This window comes from Neolamprologus brichardi, chromosome 16, assembly GCF_056152115.1.
Source record: "Neolamprologus brichardi isolate AB-2024 chromosome 16, ASM5615211v1, whole genome shotgun sequence".
In the NCBI taxonomy this organism is placed as follows: Eukaryota; Metazoa; Chordata; class Actinopteri; order Cichliformes; family Cichlidae; genus Neolamprologus; species Neolamprologus brichardi.
Genome location: NC_142119.1, coordinates 3,246,982 through 3,265,197, shown reverse-complemented (window position 1 = coordinate 3,265,197; position 18,216 = coordinate 3,246,982). Strand labels below are relative to the sequence as shown.

Sequence of the window (18,216 nt, the reverse complement as noted above, 5' to 3'; positions counted from 1 at the left end):
AGACTGACAATCGATTTTTGACTTTGGAAATAACAAAAACGTCATCACAGTGAGGCCCTGCAGCTGGGTCGGAGCTTTCTGTCCAATCACGTAAGCTTCTTCATCAGCTTAAGTGTTTTTCAGCATCAGCCTTTTATGGTGACGTATAGCAGATGAGAATCCTCGATGTTCAGAAACGCGCATCTGTGTAATCTCACGACAAACGGGAATGCTCATTGGATAAGAACGCTCATGTCCATATACAACTGGAGAGATCCATGATGGCTTCTAAATGGATCGGGCGCTCTTCCCAAAGCCACAGTAAGAAAGTAAGAAGAAAAGTTTAACCAGTAAATATTTGATAAATAGCTTAAACAATGATTTAGCTAATTATTGGTGGAAAAACAATTCAGAGTGGACCTATTGTGTTTTTTGTTTTTTTAACTCTTAGACTCCACTAAAGTAGCTCTCCATGATTAACAGTCATACAGTAATCTTGATTTAACCTTCTCCTGGTCCTTACACTGACTGAAACAAGCTCTACTCCCTTTAAGGCCAAGCTTCACTCATTAGTATGACTAGCAAATGTGGTGCTGTTGCCCTTATATGGTCAATGTTGAGTCCTATACTACTGGTCTGACAAAGTTTGGAGCTAACTGGAGTCTCTTCTAGCTAAGCTGGGAAGGGAGTTGCTGGTCATAACTGACCTTCATCATTTAAAACTGATTTATTATCATTAAAACTACATATTTTGTTTTTGAGCAGTTTTGCAGTATTTGCAGTTCAAAATAATCCTTTTTTTTCATTATATTGGACCGTGGTGCAGATGTTTTAGTGCCCTGAACACCTCCATTTAAACCAGCGTTCTCCTGATTAGAGCAGAAGGTGCGAGTTCTGTGCCTATAGCAGAGGCTGTGTGCCTGACACGCTCATAACAGGGATAGCCAATCACAATGACGACATAAAGAGAAAGGATTAGAAAAAGCTGTCAGAATCAAAGTCTTTAGAGCAGTGCGAAGCTTGAGCGTTAGGTCACAGGTGGCATCATTTAAAATTTTGACCATGTTTAATACTTGCATCCCGCACTGTAAGAGAATATGTATGTGACAGAAAATAAGCACAGCAGGATCCCTTTGACGCTCTGTAGACTCGTGTTTCAGCGCTGCACATGTGATGAGCTGTGACACAAGTCGCGTGGAATGTTCTCATATGTGTGGAAACCAAACACACTTTGCTTGATAAGCATAAAAGCCCTGTGCTTGTCCATCAGGACGATGTCCAGCACCGTCCCCCGTAAACAACTCTCCTGGGCCACGTGGGAAGAAGTAAGACTTCCATATTGGGTGTGAAAGCGTGGAGCCCGGAGCGCTCAGGCTGGGCTTTACCTTGTTAGGAAGTCGGTGCTTTGGAGAATAAACAGAGCAGAAATGTTCCTGCTGGAGGGAGGAGAGGAGGGAGAGGAGGGAGAGGAGGAAAGCAGCACAGTGATGAGGAGGGATGGAAGATGAGGAGAGAGAAGATACTGGAGAAAAAAGACATCTGTGCAGAGGATGAGTAATAGAGCGAGGGGGTGCAACAACTGCTCATATCAATCATTGAGAAGATGAGAGGACAGCAGGGATGGAAGTCGATCAAAATGAGGAGATGATGACGAGTGTGGAACGCCGGCTGCTATCTGACTCTGGGTCTGTGGTATGCTGTACGACGTCGGAGGCAGGGGGAGAGAAGGGTTATAAAGAGGCGGGTGATTTCCTTCCCCTGGTCCCTTGGAATGAGCGTACAGTCCCACAGGGCTGGGCTGGACCCCTTTACAACACAATCAGAGGGGCAGGGGTTGGAGAATTTCCTCTTCCTCCACCCTCCTCACTCTCACTCTCTCCATCCTTCCTTTTTTCATTTGCTTCCCATGCACAAACACGTGAGCACCAACACGTGTACATATGATGCGCTAGCATACTCTACATCACTCGTGTGTGTACACACACCAAATCCCTGAAATCACGATTTTTTTACACCTCTTTTTACACTGTAAGCGAAGCTACAAGTTAAAACGTGAAGGTGGATGGATGGGTGGGTTTATTAAAGTAAAAACAAGAATGTCTTTGTCATGCTAAATGACACGCCACTTGCCCAAGTTTGAAACATTTTGGACTGGTAGGCATTTCCAGGTCCTATTTTAACCAAACATGAGTCACGAGCCATTCATCGTGAATCGCACTGCTTGGAGGTCAGTAAACAGCCTTGTGATGCATTAACACGGCCTTAACAACGTGTCAGGGGGACAAAAATAGCAGCACTGTGTGCAGGAAAGTCTCACAGTGACAAGAAACTTTTGGGGACAAAATAATCATTTTGAAAGCTTCATGGAAAAAAAAGAATCTTGGAATCTCAGTTAGGTGTTTTGTATTTAGATAAAATATTCATGAACAAACGCACTTTTAAAGCTGCAGTGTTTAAAAAGAAAGGACTCCCACAATATTACACCTTTTACTTTTTTATATCAGGTAAAATTAAAATTGCACCACTGCATCTTCTGTGGGGTTTGTCACTCTTTATACTTCCTTACTTCATGAGAGGAGAGTATCACAGAGACATCAATTCTGAAGCTTGAAAAGAGAGCCCAAAGTAGGCTCAGGAGATCGAGTTCCCCCTCAGACCGCTCAAACATAATTATGGATTTTTTAATTGTTTCTTTCTTTGGCCAAAGACATTTAAATACCCTCCCCCCACCACTCAAAAAACAAACAAAAAAAAAACAAACATGTTTTCTACCCCAGCTTCAACTCCATTTATAGGTTGTAAACAGCAAGTGTGTTTGAATTGGCATCTCTGGGTGTTTTTACTTGAAAGAATGTCTACTCAGTGGTTCAAAACCCACACATGCGGTAATGTGTTTATTCCCCTGTAAACACTGAAGAGACGGGACTTTCAGTGTTTATGATGAAGATGTCTAGCAAATGCAGGTGGGATATATGACATTTAACCTGCTTAAAAATATTTTTTTTCCATGTGATTATGTGCATTTTGTGGAGAAAAACTGCTGAATCTCGCTGTTAGTTTGAATTTTTTTTTTCCAAGCAATGTCATCCAAATAGCAATAAAATAGCAAAAGTAACAATACATGCTGTGTTGCATAATTAACTGCATTAAATAAACAGAATCATCCATAAGCCAACCACTGATTTTGGAGTTTGTCTTAAAAACTGAATATTGTAGACAAAACAATTATCTTGTCACAAAAGTGACTCCACAGGCGACAGCGTTAAATCTTCTATTGTTCCAAACGCTTTTAAACCTGTGGTAAATTTCTTAATTTCACCTGGATCCCTGTTGCGTGGTGCAAAGAATGCTATGAATGTGTCTACGCATGCACTCTGCTTGCACCAACCTGCAGTGCACTTGCTGCATTTTCTGTGTGCTGTAGCATTAACGTCGGTAATTATCGGCACCCAGCCACCTCTATCCATCTTTTGACTCACACAGGGTGTCATCATTCAGCCCACATGTTTTCCCGAGCTAAAATCCCTGCCTGTGCTGGGTTTCTGCGGGTAAAGCCCCACCTTCATTCAGCTGCTCAGGGTTTCTTAACTTGGGAGATCCCCACAAACATTGCAGGGGAGTTGGATAAATCCTGAGCAAGAGTTCCCATGGACTCAGATCTGTGTCATGAGTTTGCTTCTTCCTGACAAAACAGGACTTCTGTTTGTTTACTCTTGTGTCTGGTTGTGTGTGTTTCACTGTGAGTATTAGTCTGACTTTGTTTTGTTGAAACAGCTGTTTCCCTAAAACAATGTGCAGCTATGGAGAAAAAACACAGGAAAACACTCAGGATTTAAGTTTGTGTAGAAGAATTCTGGAATTTTACAGTCTGCAGCAGATGTCGTGTGAAACAAAGACCTCTGCTGCCACCTGGTGGTTGCTGAAGTCTCTGAATCTGCCATGTTTTTCAAAACGAGGTTTTTTTTAATGGCGGCTCATGATTAGGGAGGTGTCCAACTTTTTGTCGGACTGCACGGCGCTTTTATCAATTGTCTCACATTTTCATTGCCTCTGGTTTACAAAAGTGAACATCTGGTAAGAAATGTGTGCCTCAAAAAGTGGCGTGCTGATCTGTGCATCCCTTCTGAAACCCCACAGATGAACACAAACTCTTTGCTCTTCAGTTTGTTGGGTGCTGGTTACCCTAATCATGACCCAAGGAGCCACAGTTTGTTGGAATTTTCTAAAGTGGTCCGGAGCAGCAGTGCTCCAGGCTTTCTGAAGGACTTTCAAAGGTTTTCTTTGGACAATGGCTGCTTTTTCTCCAATTTTCAGTCCAGTTTTGCACCTGATTATTTTCAGAGGAATGATCCTTTGTTGGTTAAGACTTAGGAATCAGTCAGGCATAAATTTGGCACCTAAGTCAAGGGATGAACCACTGTTATGGCTACACATAACAGACAAGCTAGCAAAGAATCAATTAGTAGCAGCCTGTCACAAAACACATGACATGTTCACATTTCTTTGGTTGCATCTACAAAGCTGAAAACTCGCATATCTCAGTATGGTGTGGATTCTGGGAGACCTAAAAAAATATCTACATACTATCTACAGCAAATGAACAGTATCTGAAAGTCATGTTCTTAAAAAAGAGGAAAAAGGAGAGGGGAAAAAATCCAGGAAAGACATGACACAGGACCTGAAAGAGTCTTCTGGATCTTCAGTTGATCCATTTGATGTTCACTGAAGCTTCATCAGAAGTGTCTCAGTGAAAGGACGGCTGTCAAGAAGCCATTGTTAAGCTAAGTTCACTTCATTAAGCTAAGGGAAACGGGGAGAAAAGGGTGGGGTATGCCAAATTACACATTAGTGGCAACAGGTCTGGTCTGTCGGAGTGATGTGTCCAAATTTGAAATTTGTGGTTAAAATTGTGGAATCATCATTCGTCAACACTGATAAAATTGTGAACATCAGACCATCAGATTTTGATCCACCATGCAATACCATCTGGAAAGCATCTGATTGGCAACAGCTTCATTTTTCAGCAGAGCAATGACCCCAAACACGCTGGCAGTGCAGTAAAAGCACACCTGGATAGAAAAAAAAACACACATACTGGAACACTATCAGTCAACATTATTGAAGCAGCTTGAGAACAGAACAAAAACGCAGAAACATCCAAAGAAGAGCTTTGAAAGTCTTTCAAGAAGTCTGGAGAACTATTCCTGAAGACTATTTGAAATTACAATAAGATGCCTCAAAGGGTTCAGGCTGTGCTGAAAAATCAAGGTGCTCATACTAAATATTGACTTTCAAGCTTGTTAGAATTGTCTAAACCCTGTTTTTGCCTTAACGCGTAATATAAGGAAATAATGGGCATCTGAAGACTTTAGCGCAGTAGTGTAAATAATGAAAAGTGTATCACGTATCACGTTCTATTCAGTTAAATTTAAAACAGCATCTGACAGCATAAACTCATCAGGGATTCTTTTATCTCTTTTTACAGCCAGGCTCGCCCCCTGCTGGCTAACATAAAGAATGTCAGTATGTCAGATACGGTTGTAATGTTTCCATCAATCCAGCTGGTGGCTCCCTGACTGCATGAACTGATTCGTAGAGTTCACCGGGGACTGGTTTGTTTCCTTGTCTATTTGAACAACAAGCAATGTGCGTAGATTTCTTAGAACTGATAAGAAGCTAATCAGAGAGCAGGTGTGAGTGTTACAGAGTGTGAAGGTTTCAGAAGAAGAAACTAAATCCGAGCCCATGTGCCTGATCACTGCTCACTGAAAATCATTGTCCCATCAGTTTAGCAGATTAGTATAACGACATCTGACAGGGAGACGGCTGCTTTCCATCATCTTCATCAATCGGCTCTCCTCGTTAAGCCAATGACTTCTGTCAAAGCACGGCATCACAGCGTACATTTGACGTGAACTTGGGCACTTGCTACACAAACTGAAGTAAGATGTTACTCTGCTGGTGAGTAATGAGCCCATTTTGACACGATGCTGTAACACATGTTTTCACAGCCTAAGAATTTCTTAGCATCGGTGTACAGCTCCACGTGCAGGCAGTTCTAGTTGTGCGTACATGTGCGCATGTTTGCTTGATGTGTGATAAGTGTGCATACTTGATGTGTGAGACGTGTGTGTGTTTTACCTTCACTGGGGTTTGCTACATACCAGCTGTGTGAGCTAAGCGGTCAAGAACAGAGCAACGATAACCTTCACTCTCCCTTGGTAACAAACACACACACGCACCTGCTGTAGTAGATTTTCTCTGGTCTGTGGAGGGGACAAGTGTGCGGTCACAAAGGAGTCGCAGAGCTAGACTCTTTGCAGAAAAGTGCTTCTTATCAAACCTTCACCATTTTCTAAAAAATATTTTGGAGCTGCAGAAGTTTTATTAAGTGCCTGTGACTCTTCTGCCAAACTCTCAGTTGGATTTTACCTTTTAAGGGCACAATAGCAGGTCTAATGTACTACACACGAACATCTGTGTGAAAGAATATAAAAGCCAGTTCCTGCCTGCAGGCCCACCAAAACAGACGGCCTTTTTTTTCTCTTTTGTTTTGTTTTTTAACTGGAAAATTTCGGCCCTGACCTGCGTCAACACGCTATTGTCGGAGTAACTAACACCTTGTATCTTAGCAACTGCTGAAGAGAGAGGAAGTGGAGGTGCTCCTGCCATTACGCGACCATGTGACTGGAGAGTGTTGGTAAACAAGAGCAGAAACAGGGAGGGAGGGTACTGCAGGGCGATGGGAGTGGAGGTTTTGTTCTGAACAACCATTTGACACATGTTGGGTAATCGGCTTATTCACGATCTGGAAGAGAGTCCGACGAGAACACCGAAAACAATCCTCATGTCTGTTCGGTTACATGTGCAGAAACATGGGAAGCAGGGAGGAAGCAGCTGGCCCGCCTCCATCAAAATGCAGCAAAATGTGCACAATCAGCACCTGAAGCTCATTACCGTTTGCCCAAAAACCCCTTTACACTGAAGCGGTGTTACGAGACACACTGACACTTACATTTGTCTATTTTGTGTCCACAAGGTCTCCAGCTGACTACTTTTCTTCAAATTTCAGCACTATGCTCATCAATTCTGATTGAAGGTCAAAGGATCAAAAGACAGATTTGTTTAGCAAAGAGCACGAGATGTTTCTAGAACTAAAAACACATGCGCAGGTTTTTAAGCTGCTGACATTAGAAGGACATTCGTGGTTTGGGTGCAGCACAATAAGACTGCTGGACCGCCACGTCCTGCATTAGCAACATGCTTTCCTGTTAGGTGCTCGTCAGTGCTGCATAAGGACAAAATTAAACATTTTCATTAGATATGGTGGTTGTTTAGACTTTTACTGCCACAACACGCATTTTAAAACTATGTGGGAACGATTTACAGAACGGTGTGCTCTGTTTTTGCACAAAAAGGAAGGAGATCACAGATACAAGTGGCAGAAATGAGCTTCCTCCAAACAGAGTCTGTGTTCAGGAGAATCATAGCTAGGTATCCTCTTTATTGCCGTCGGGCAGACAACATCCAAATTCAAAATCCTGCTCCTCACATACAAGGTCTTAAATAATCAGGCCCCATCTTATCTTAATGACCTTGTAGTACCATATCACCCTATTAGAGCACTTCGCTCCCGCTCTGCAGGCCTACTTGTTGTTCCTAGAGTATTTAAAAGTAGAATGGGAGGCAGAGCCTTCAGTTTTCAGGCCCCTCTTCTGTGGAACCAGCTTCCAGTTTGGATTCGGGAGACAGACACTATCTCTACTTTTAAGATTAGGCTTCAAACTTTCCTTTTTGCTAAAGCATATAGTTAGGGCTGGACCAGGTGACCCTGAATCCTCCCTTAGTTATGCTGCAATAGATGTAGGCTGCCGGGGGATTCCCATGATGCATTGAGTTTTTCCTTTCCAGTCACCTTTCTCGCTCACTATGTATTAACAGACCTCTCTGTATTGAATCATATCTGTTATTAACCTCTGTCTCTCTTCCACAGCATGTCTTTTATCCTGTCTTCCTTCTCTCACCCCAACCGGTCGCAGCAGATGGCCCCGCCCCTCCCTGAGCCTGGTTCTGCCGGAGGTTTCTTCCTGTTAAAAGGGAGTTTTTCCTTCCCACTGTCGCCAAAGTGCTGCTCATAGGGGGTCATATGATTGTTGGGCTTTTCTCTGTATCTATGAAGCGCCTTGAGGCGACATTTGTTGTGATTTGGCGCTATATAAATAAAATTGAATTGAATTGAATTGAATTGAACATAGAGGGATGGCTGCGTGGACTACCAGATTAAAGGACAGCTTTTCTTGTCAAGCTATCAGACTCCTCAAAAGCAACACCTGACACTTCCAATGGATATATGGAAATTTTATGTGCTGAGCTGTACGTCTTCTGAACGAGACAATAATCATTCTGCCAATAAAGGTCATTTCAAAAAGAAACCATAGGTTATAACAGCAGCTTTGTTTTCTGTAGCAGCTCAGTCTCACTTTTTATCATCTTTACACCTGATACTGTCCCACCGTATTATGTCTGTGAAGGTTCTCAGTCATCCAGGTCAATATAGTCTAAGGAGCTTGGAAGGAAGGAAGGAAGGAAGGAAGGAAAGAAGGAAAGAAAGAAAGAAAGAAAGAAAGAAAGAAAGAAAGAAAGAAAGAAAAGAAAAGCGTCTGAGGACATTTCACCTCTCATCTGAGAAGCGCCTTCAATTTTAAGGTCAGATGGTGGAGAGTCGCAGATTTAAGCCCTACAGCAAATGCATACCTTGAAACTAAGCTTACCCTAATGAAATCAACAGATGATGTATTTAGATTTTACACACTGAGAATACACTTTTCAAGTGTTTCCAAAGCCCCAGCTCTTAGTTCTTAAAATCATCTGAGTGCTTCTTTAAGTCTAAATACTTCAAATGTATCTGGGTACCATATTCTGCATCTTTGTCTCGTTGCTTCTAGTTTTGGCAAAATGGGAATTTAATGAATCATATGACATGGAGACAAACGAAGGAAGAGAAAAACGGAGACTGCTAGACGTCTGCTGTCTGAGCAGACAGCTGTCTCCTGTTCACTTTGTGTTGTCGTCGTAAATCTGTCAAACACACACACACACACACACACACACACACACACGACCAAAGCCAGATACAAGTAGGGGAAGAGAATTATACCGAGGTAAATTAAATCAAAATAGAGTCCAGTGAAGCCTTGCCATGATGGTTTAGTCCTCTAATAAATCATATCTTACAGGCGGTGGTCCCAGGTGCTGTCCTGTGTCAGTTTATGAGAACACTTAAGGGCTGTCTCCACACACAAGTGTATGCTGTTTAACCAGAACAGACTGACAGCAGCAGTGAGTGTGCTTCACATAGAAATAAATCTTTTTGGGGAATGACTTATCATTTGCTGATCACTGCAAAGTGCACCAATGGAGATCTTTGTGGCATTTTAATGGAATTATTTGGCTAATAACAAGGTTTGCTACAGGAGAAGGCTTCTACATCAGGGTTTTTTTTTTTGAGTATTTTAATTGTCTGTTAATTAGCACTTATTAGCAATAATCTATGTATATTGCCCATACACATGTAGTTTGCTTACTAAGATTTGTAGCATTAGCTAACTTAGCCTTCCACCCTCTCATCCAACAGCAGTGTTCAGGCTTGTAAATGTAGCCCAGACACATTTTTTTGAACAGTACGTGTTGTTATTGTTGCGTAAGCAGCAGATGCAAGTTTGCTCCTGTGAAATACAGCATCCTATGCGGAACATGAAGGCTAATGTGAAGATTTAATTACATAAATTATCCCACCAAACACATTCAGAACACCTGGAAGCACGAGTTAGATCAGAGGATAAAGCAGGTGTTGAAGTTCAATTATTTTCTAGGCCTTTTATGATCCCGGAAAAGAAGACTTTACTGTGCCAGCACAATCTGCTCCTGCATCATTTTGCTTTATACTTGCAGTAGTCACAGTCACCTAAAGACCTGCTCTAATATCGCAACTGAGGAAAAGATTGTGCTCTTCTTCTGCTCTATTTGTTATGTAATAGCAGATATAACCACACCTTACAGTATCCTGAGCTTTTGGCACTTTTTTAACATGAGCATTGCACAATAATATGTCAGACCGCCTTTGAGGAGCTGATAAGATACCAACAAACAAGTAATGTTCATGTTTTTCTAAGCTACATCAACCAAGCCTGTGTCAGTTTTGGGAAGATGCAAACTAAATATCCCCCCCCCACTGTGTGCCAACCCACACATCCAGCCTTTTCCGCATGGATTCATTTGACGTTATCGGAGTGAAAACAGGCATTTCCACAACAGCACGATGTGCCAAGCAGGCCGAGGTCATATATTCTTCCGTTTTTGTTTTTATCCTGCTCTGCACACTGGACCGAAAAGATTTACTGCGTCGAAATGGTCAGAAAACGGTGACCACATTAACGTCGGTTACTCCGTCTCAGCTTCTTTCCTGCGATTGTTTGACGTTTTATGTTATAAGCCTATCGCAGTAGTTTCAGGTTTAAAATAACTGTAAAAACATAAAAAATAACCTCAGAAGGGCTCAGAGACACCCTGCAGTGTATATTTTTAAATGAGAAAACATGCCTCCATCTTTATTCGATTAATAATGACTGCACCGATGGAACGATGCAAATCAATCAGCCGTCAGTCAACCACATTGTCTCTTCAGTAAACACCATTAAGGAAATTGAGAAGCTGTTAACCTTTAACCCTCCTGGAGCTTCTTCTGCCGTCCTCTGTCACTTAACTGACTAAATCCCGACACAAAGGCGACCCCAAGTAACCTTGGATGACCTCTCATTTAGACCACTGACGGATGTGTAACAGATATTGCCTTCAATGTTTTCCTGACTGCAGCAGTTATTATTACCATCCCTGTGTGCCTCTTAACTCTAGCTCGGGGAGATTTAAGTGATCAAACAGAGTTTAGATTAGGAGTCTAACGAAAGTGTTTTGCAGCCTGTTTCCAAAAAACATAATGCAATCATTTGTAAATCATTTTAATGCTATAGTTTAATGGAAAAACGCATGCAAGTGGCAAAAATGTATGCTCATTTTCTATTTGAAAATTGAAAGCCTGAAACGGTAAAGAATTTAGGAACGAGTCTGAAAGCCAGCGCTGAGTGGACTCAGGTGGTATTTTATTAAAAACAGACGTATTTCTAAAGTGGAAATCACCACAAGGACTCAGCAACACCTCTGGAACCAATCACCAGCGAACACAGTTTGCTGCTGAATTCTAATTAAAACTGTCTGGATTGATAATTTGCGTAAATTCTTATTAGTGCCTGAAGCTAAGCGACCGATTACAACTGTTGTGAAGAAGTACATGTATAACATGTGCTGGTGGGGGCTTTGTAAGGTGTGTATTACACATTGCAAATGGGTGTATTTTAACCATAACTCAGTAGCTTTTGCTCAAAACCGTAACAAACAAGTGAAAGCAAAAACTTTCCAAGGAGTTTCCCCCCAAAGTCAGGTGTGTTTATGCCTCTGTAGTCGCGCCTGCATGCTCCCAATATGACATTTCTTGAGACCTAAAAGTGGAAATGCTCCTTCAGGTGTTTGTCGTACATGTAGTTTCAGAAATGGTAACATGGTTCAGACTGTAGAAGCAGGGAATCAACTCAACTGTTTAGTATGAGGACTTCTGGACAAAAAGCACACTAGTGTGGATAACAAGTCTGACCAATCAAAGTGAGCTGAACAAATTTTTGTTTGTCAACTCTCCCAGAAATGGTAGGTCAGACTGTATATGAACCTTGGACCCTGAAAATATTATCTTAACCACAAAAAAGGAGGATTCAGATAAGATCTCATATCTTACCGGCTTTTAACTACAATGCTTGGCTCGGCTCACATAGGCAACAAACTGAAACTCTTTGAAATGCTTTCTAGCTAAGTAGTAATGAGTGCAAATATTAGACAATTTTTACAATTTTATGGTTTTGTTTTTATTGCTTTAAAGTTATTATGTTGTCTAAAATAGGTCTCTTAAATGACACTGAGTCTCAATGGGATTACTTGTATAAATAAAGGTTAAATAAAAAAAAGAAAGATACTAAAGGTAGGCTCATCAACAAAAAACGTTAACCGAGCATAACTCTGCTTGAATTCTGTCATCATCACGAGGAGAGCTGCTGGGGTGAGTCCTGATGTGGGAGCTTCAGGACAGGTGACTGACCTCGGCAGATGAATCCGTCTTGGATGATGGTTTGTTTGCAGACGCTGCAGTGCTTTGCCTTCTTGAAAGTCTTCACCCGGAACGTGTGGGAATGAAGCGCCTCCAACTCCTCTGGCTGCAGTCAGGAAAACAACAACAAAAGACAAAAGAGGAGGAATGTTAGTTCAAAAAAAATGTTGCAAGCTTCACCGAGTCCAGGTGGCGTGAGTCATTTTATTGAGCGGGATTTTTGTGCCCAGAAGATCATTCAAAACACAAATGAAATCATTTTATAAGCTAGACAATACTAAATCTATAAAGTCAAACTGTAAATCATATATCAATCCTTACATTCATCTCAGGAGCAACTCCTCCTCCAGAGGCAAATCATTACAACTAAGTTATTTGTGCTTAAAAACTGTGCTTCAAAGTCCTCTAAAGTCCTCCCAGGAAGTAAAGCTGTGGGGGTTTAAGCTGTCAGAAGCAAACAAAAAAAAAAAAAAGAAAACACTGTCTTATCTCCTGTTTTTCTTTCTTTCAACCACCTCCTACTCCTTTCTCCTCCCCACATTTGACCTGTCATCTCTTTGCCCTCCTTTGCAGGTGTGTTACACAACTCTGGAGAAACTTTATCTCCCAGGCCTGTTAAACATCCCGAGTGTCTGTCTGCAGCCTGCTGTTTTTCCTTCACCATGTACCATCCAGCGCCCGGCCCTTTTCCTGTCGGCTTTGTAAACGCAGTTTAAGGCCGTGACACACACGAAACACAAAAGTGAGACCGACTCCTGCAGGGTCTTTATGAGAAACGTGCGTCATACTTCCATAAGCCCCCCCCCCCCCAAAATGTTCAATCATGGGAAACGTGACATAATTTTTGTTGTTTATTTGCTCAGCTGGTCTCAGTTTGTGTCTTAAGGGAATAACAGCTTAACGGATTATACTGTTAAAGACACTTTTATATTTAATTAGGAAAGGCTGAAATGCATTGGGCAAGAACTGCAAAACAAACTTACACAACACTGACAGTATAGCACCATGTAATACCTCTGCAATCCTACTGAATTCTTCTCTGTAAACGTCTCCATGCATGTGTAGGATTTTTTCATGCATCTAAGTGCCTCAACTCTACATACCTTCAGTACTGGGATGAAAGAGAGAAAATGGATGTTTTCTCAACACAGGAAGTGCCCGTTAGCATGGCGTTCAGCCATGAGGCTTCCATTAAGAGTGTGTGTGTGCGTGTGTGTCGGACAGGACTAAAAGTGACCATGTGGTTGGCATATTGGGGGACGTCTTGTACAGGAATTCTCAAACTGGAAGACCACAGAGTCTTATTGAGCATGTTAGAAGGAAACTCAAGTAGTTCCCTCTCTGAAAGAGCTGCCAGACCACCAACCATCACAACCTTAAAACCACTAATGCCCCCCTCTGTGTTCATTCTCCTCAGTCCAAGCAGGAATCTTGTTGGAAGGCAGTGAGAAATGACAGCACAGGAATAACGCTTCAATTATAAATCAAACTAAGTATCTGTTGGACTAAGTGTGTAGTCTTTCTTCCCATTTAACTGCTCTACAGTAAAGCTAACTGGTCATCAAAGTGCTACACTCCCTGTAACAACAATAGCTGTAATTTCTTTGCACTGTTAGATATGTAATTCCAGAGAGGTTTGGATTTACATGGTTTGGTGTTTAACAGTCTTTTCTAGATTTGTTCTGGTCTGTTTTGTACAACTAATAGGCAACATCAAAGGCATCGTGGGAATTGTATGATTAAGCTTTCTTGGAACTTGATTTATATTAGTGATTGCAGCTGTCTGAGCCTGGATTTCCTCAATGCAATGTCATCTGGGAAGCAGTTAAAACACAAGCAGGTATGATTTCAGGTTACTCTCTAATATAACATTGAGTTCAACACTGCAAACGCTAAAATGACTCAACAAGACTTGACAAAGATTTAAAGTGTTTAGGTATGACAGGCCTACAACATTTCCTTTAAAGGGCAAAAGCTGTTATTCTTGCACTTCCATGGACTCGGGGAGGAATGTCGAAACTTGTTGATGTAGGTTTTTTAAAATTTATCAGCATTTCCTGTCATACAGGCTCAATAGTATCATCCATTAAATATGGCTGACTGGCACAAAGACAGATGCAATTTTTTGGGTGTGAAACCTGAAGCCAGTGCAGAACTGCATGAAACCTGCATTTATAACAGGCGTCAGGGGACAATACCGGGGGTGGCAGAAACATCTCTTGTCCGACAGAAGTCGGAAAACAGCCTTCAGCCTTGACCCTTAGTAAACATTTTCCTGAAGAGTTTATGACACCAATCAATAACTTCTTGTCATATTAATAGAGTCCTTTTTGCAAATATTGGTCATTCTAGGCATCAGACAAGAACATCATCCAGGATATGCTCAAGAATTTGTGATTTACAAATCATACAGCTTCACACAAACATCCACACTTGCACGCACATCTGGGTTCAAAACGCCAAGATGTCAGTGATGAAAACACTCATCTTGAGTCTTGGGAACTCTACAGAAATACATGATTATCCATCATGTCAACTTCCACATAGTGTTGAAGCAAAGATCCACCATATTAAAAGAAGTTTTAGCAAGATTGTAGTGTCAGTATGTTCTGGTAGCAGACATCTCTCTCCAGAGGTCTTAAAAATAATATTCAAAAGGCTGGCACTGTGAATAAGGCTTTACAGCTTTATGATGCATTACACTTTCTCAGAATTGATGGTTTCTCTGATTCACGAGCTTATCCAGAGGTTTAGCAACTTAAACATACTCCAGCAGCTCTATGCAGCACTTTTCTGTTTGTTTTTCAGAGCCGCATGGCAACAGCAGGACAGCCGACCCTTCATTCCATCTCCCGATTACGCCTTGCCACAACATAATGTGATTAGCTTAATCTAGTTAGACTGAAATAATGACCATGGCTGTGCAGGATGCACCATGTTGGCAAGGGGGCTTTTCTGAAGAGGGGTGAAGGTCCCTGGTTGGCACTCATATGTATCTTGCCAAGGCCCTGGCTGCCACCTGCTGGTTTAAGACTTTGGATATGGATTTAGACTTTGAGAGGCTGGAAAAGTGTGATACGTGGGTTTAATTGTATGCTCGGTCACAGTAATTCAAGCATGTCTAAGCTTTGCCAAATTACACCAAATTTAATGGACACTGATACTGCTGGAATGAGGCAGGGCGCAGATTACGTTTATACAGAAACACTGTTTTTACTTCCAGGCTGTTGGGGAATCAACTGTCAACATAAAGAGTCTATACTATCAGCAGGCAGGTGGCTGGAGGAACACCTGCCTTTAAATTGCTTTTTGTCAAATGTCTATTCTAATCAAAAACAGTCATTAAGTCCCGTGGGGGCTACAATGACATCACCTGTTTTGGATGCAATTACCACAACGATACTTGGGAAAGGATGTGAGGCAGTAGTGCGCTCTTTAGTGAACTCTCATGTCCTCTGCTTCCACTGGTACATTTTAAATTTCATTTAAAAAAAAAAAAATACATTGCATCATAACAATACAATAAATTAAGCTAACAGTAAAAGAAAGCTCCCAGATGTCTCTAGTGAAATAAAAAAAATATGAAAAAATTACAGGAATCTGTTTTTAAAACATGCCAGAGTATCAAAACGTTAACATAAAGTAAAGCAGGTAACGTAAAAATAAATGGAAAATTAAATGTAACATACTACAAACCCAGGTGTCAGTTGCTGGGGGGGATGTGATCATCCTAATTCTCCCCACAACTGAAATCCCATCACATGGTTATCCTCAATGAGAAGCCCATCATTTCCACTCAGGGCTACAGGTCTTTGTGTCCGGTTTTCACTCAGATTTTGATGCACATCTCCACAGCTTCAACATTACATGACACAAAAGAACACCACTCAGTAGTTTTTTATTGTTGTTTGTTTGTTTTCTCATCAGCAAAAGTTCTACAGCGGAGCCAAAGCTAAAGGGTGACATGAAAATCCTGCAGACCACTGACTAGTCAGGGTGAAACACAGAACATCAAACTCGCTGGCTTCCTTTTCTAAAACCAGAGTTCATCTCTTTGCTGTGGCATACAGCCTCCCACCAAAAAAGCCATCCTTGTTTTATCATCCATCATTTCTGTTTATACTACCTTTATGTCACGTTGGCTTCACACACCTATGATGACCTGAGTACCGTCTGCAGTGTAATAGAGAAGTTTGGACTCCTTTAAAAGTAGATGCCTTCTCCATGCACAAGGAAATTCATTTTAATAAATTTGGGAGTTCCTGTGGAGCTATAATCATGAACTAGGGATGGTCATGATGGTTACGAATAGTCATTAAACTATAAAAACAAATCTAATCTAAATCTGTTTCCTGTCATAAGTAGAGGTATTTTATAGGTATTTTTCTTCTCTCTTTAGTAATGAGACAATGTTTTGTAATTCCTTGTCTATAACAAACTTCACCTTTCTTTCACCCCTTCTCCCCCCCCCTCTCTCTGTCTCTCACACACACACACTCACACTCACACACACACACACCTCTACACTACACTGCACTGTGTTAAACAGGCAGGATGTCTCAATCCAGGAGTCTATTCAGCGGCCTCTTTGACCACTCCTGAGCCTTCTCACACTCTCCCAGCCCTCTATCCATTCACACACCAGGACTTAACCAGTCAGACAGCCGGGGGAAGGGGGGGGGGGGGGGGGTTGGAGGGTACAGTCGTCCACTGTTATGCCACTTGTCTTGTTTGTACATTTTTATTCTCTGACTTCTGTGGGTAGAGCGGTTAAACTGAGGCTGGAGGAGTGTAATGGTGCATAGAGGCTACTCGAGCTGAAATTCTTTTGACTTTGAGAGGTTTAAATTTGCAGTATCACTCGAGTGCTTAGTAGTCCAAGACATCCTCCTTCACACAGCCACACAAAAGAAAGAACTCGTCTGTTTGAGTCCGCTTGCCCTCACCAGAAATCTGCGCTTCAGTCGTTTAACCCCAAAATGTAAATACGGCGCGCAGCAATATAGCAGGACGCTCCCTTTTGACAGCCCTTAATTGTTTCCGATCATTAGCGATGCACCCGGGGCTCTCAGAGTTTGTTTATTGTTTCGGGGGTGGAGTATATGGGGGATTCGACTGAGGATGATGAGGAGACCTATGGGGGTGGGGAGCACAGATCTGCAGAATTAAAAGCGTCCCTCTAAGTGCGTTCACGGGATATGAAGCCCAAGCTGATTATTTTTTGTTTCAACCTGTAGCGGCCCATGCAAATGGACTCTGTCCCTCACATTTGCGTCACACTTCAGGCTCTCAAATGGACCACAAAGGAAGGAAATGGTTTCAGACAACCACCCGGCACCCCCGAAAGCTGGGGTCAGGGTGTACAAATACCCCCCCCTCGTCAACTCAGACACTGCAGCTCCTGGGAACAGACTCCCGTTCCCGTAGAGACGCACACATAATCTCCTGCCTAACACTCATTAGCACGCATGGGCAAAACAGGCGCTCTCGTGCATAAAGATGTGCAAATACGTACACACAGATGAACAGACCTCCTACATCACACATTCATACACATATGTGCAGAAATAACTGACCATCACTCACAAATTCCACCCTCATTTTACACTCTTCATTCCTAAAAGTTGTAAAAAGAAGAGGAAGGTCTTCACTTAGCAGCTGCTACATTTTCACTTTTCCCAGTTTAGTTTTAGGCACAGCCTGGAATGGTAACAAAAGGGCTGACATCAAAAAGTTTAAACCAGATTTTTCCTCTTTAATGGAACAATAGGTTTAGATGTTAATCAATACTGTGTTAAGGTTAAAAGATCTGTTATTTTTATCTGTATTGGGCTCCATGGACTGTTGTGGTTGACGGGGCTCAGCATGAGAGCCGCTCATGCTTTCACCAGCACCAGCTGTCCAGCCATCAGCAGCAGAAGTTTTACATCCACCACTTTTGCAAGATTCTAGCCTGATGCACACTGGGCTTTAATATCTGCAGTCTAAAAAACAAAAAACTTTGGTTTTGTCATCGTTCCTCTTTGTTT

The 18,216-nt window shown here is 41.9% G+C and overlaps 1 protein-coding gene across 16 annotated transcripts in view; it reads right to left on the bottom strand.

Annotated features, from left to right (window-relative positions):
• Window positions 1–18,216, bottom strand: part of tns1b (tensin 1b) — a 198,023-nt gene that overhangs the window by 124,514 nt on the left and 55,293 nt on the right. For all 16 annotated transcript variants that reach the window (XM_087829953.1, XM_087829956.1, XM_087829969.1 and 13 more), the window contains exon 2: window positions 12,179–12,293. In XM_087829953.1, coding sequence (XP_087686079.1) covers window positions 12,179–12,293 — 115 coding nt within the window. The remainder of the gene's footprint in view (window positions 1–12,178; window positions 12,294–18,216) is intronic.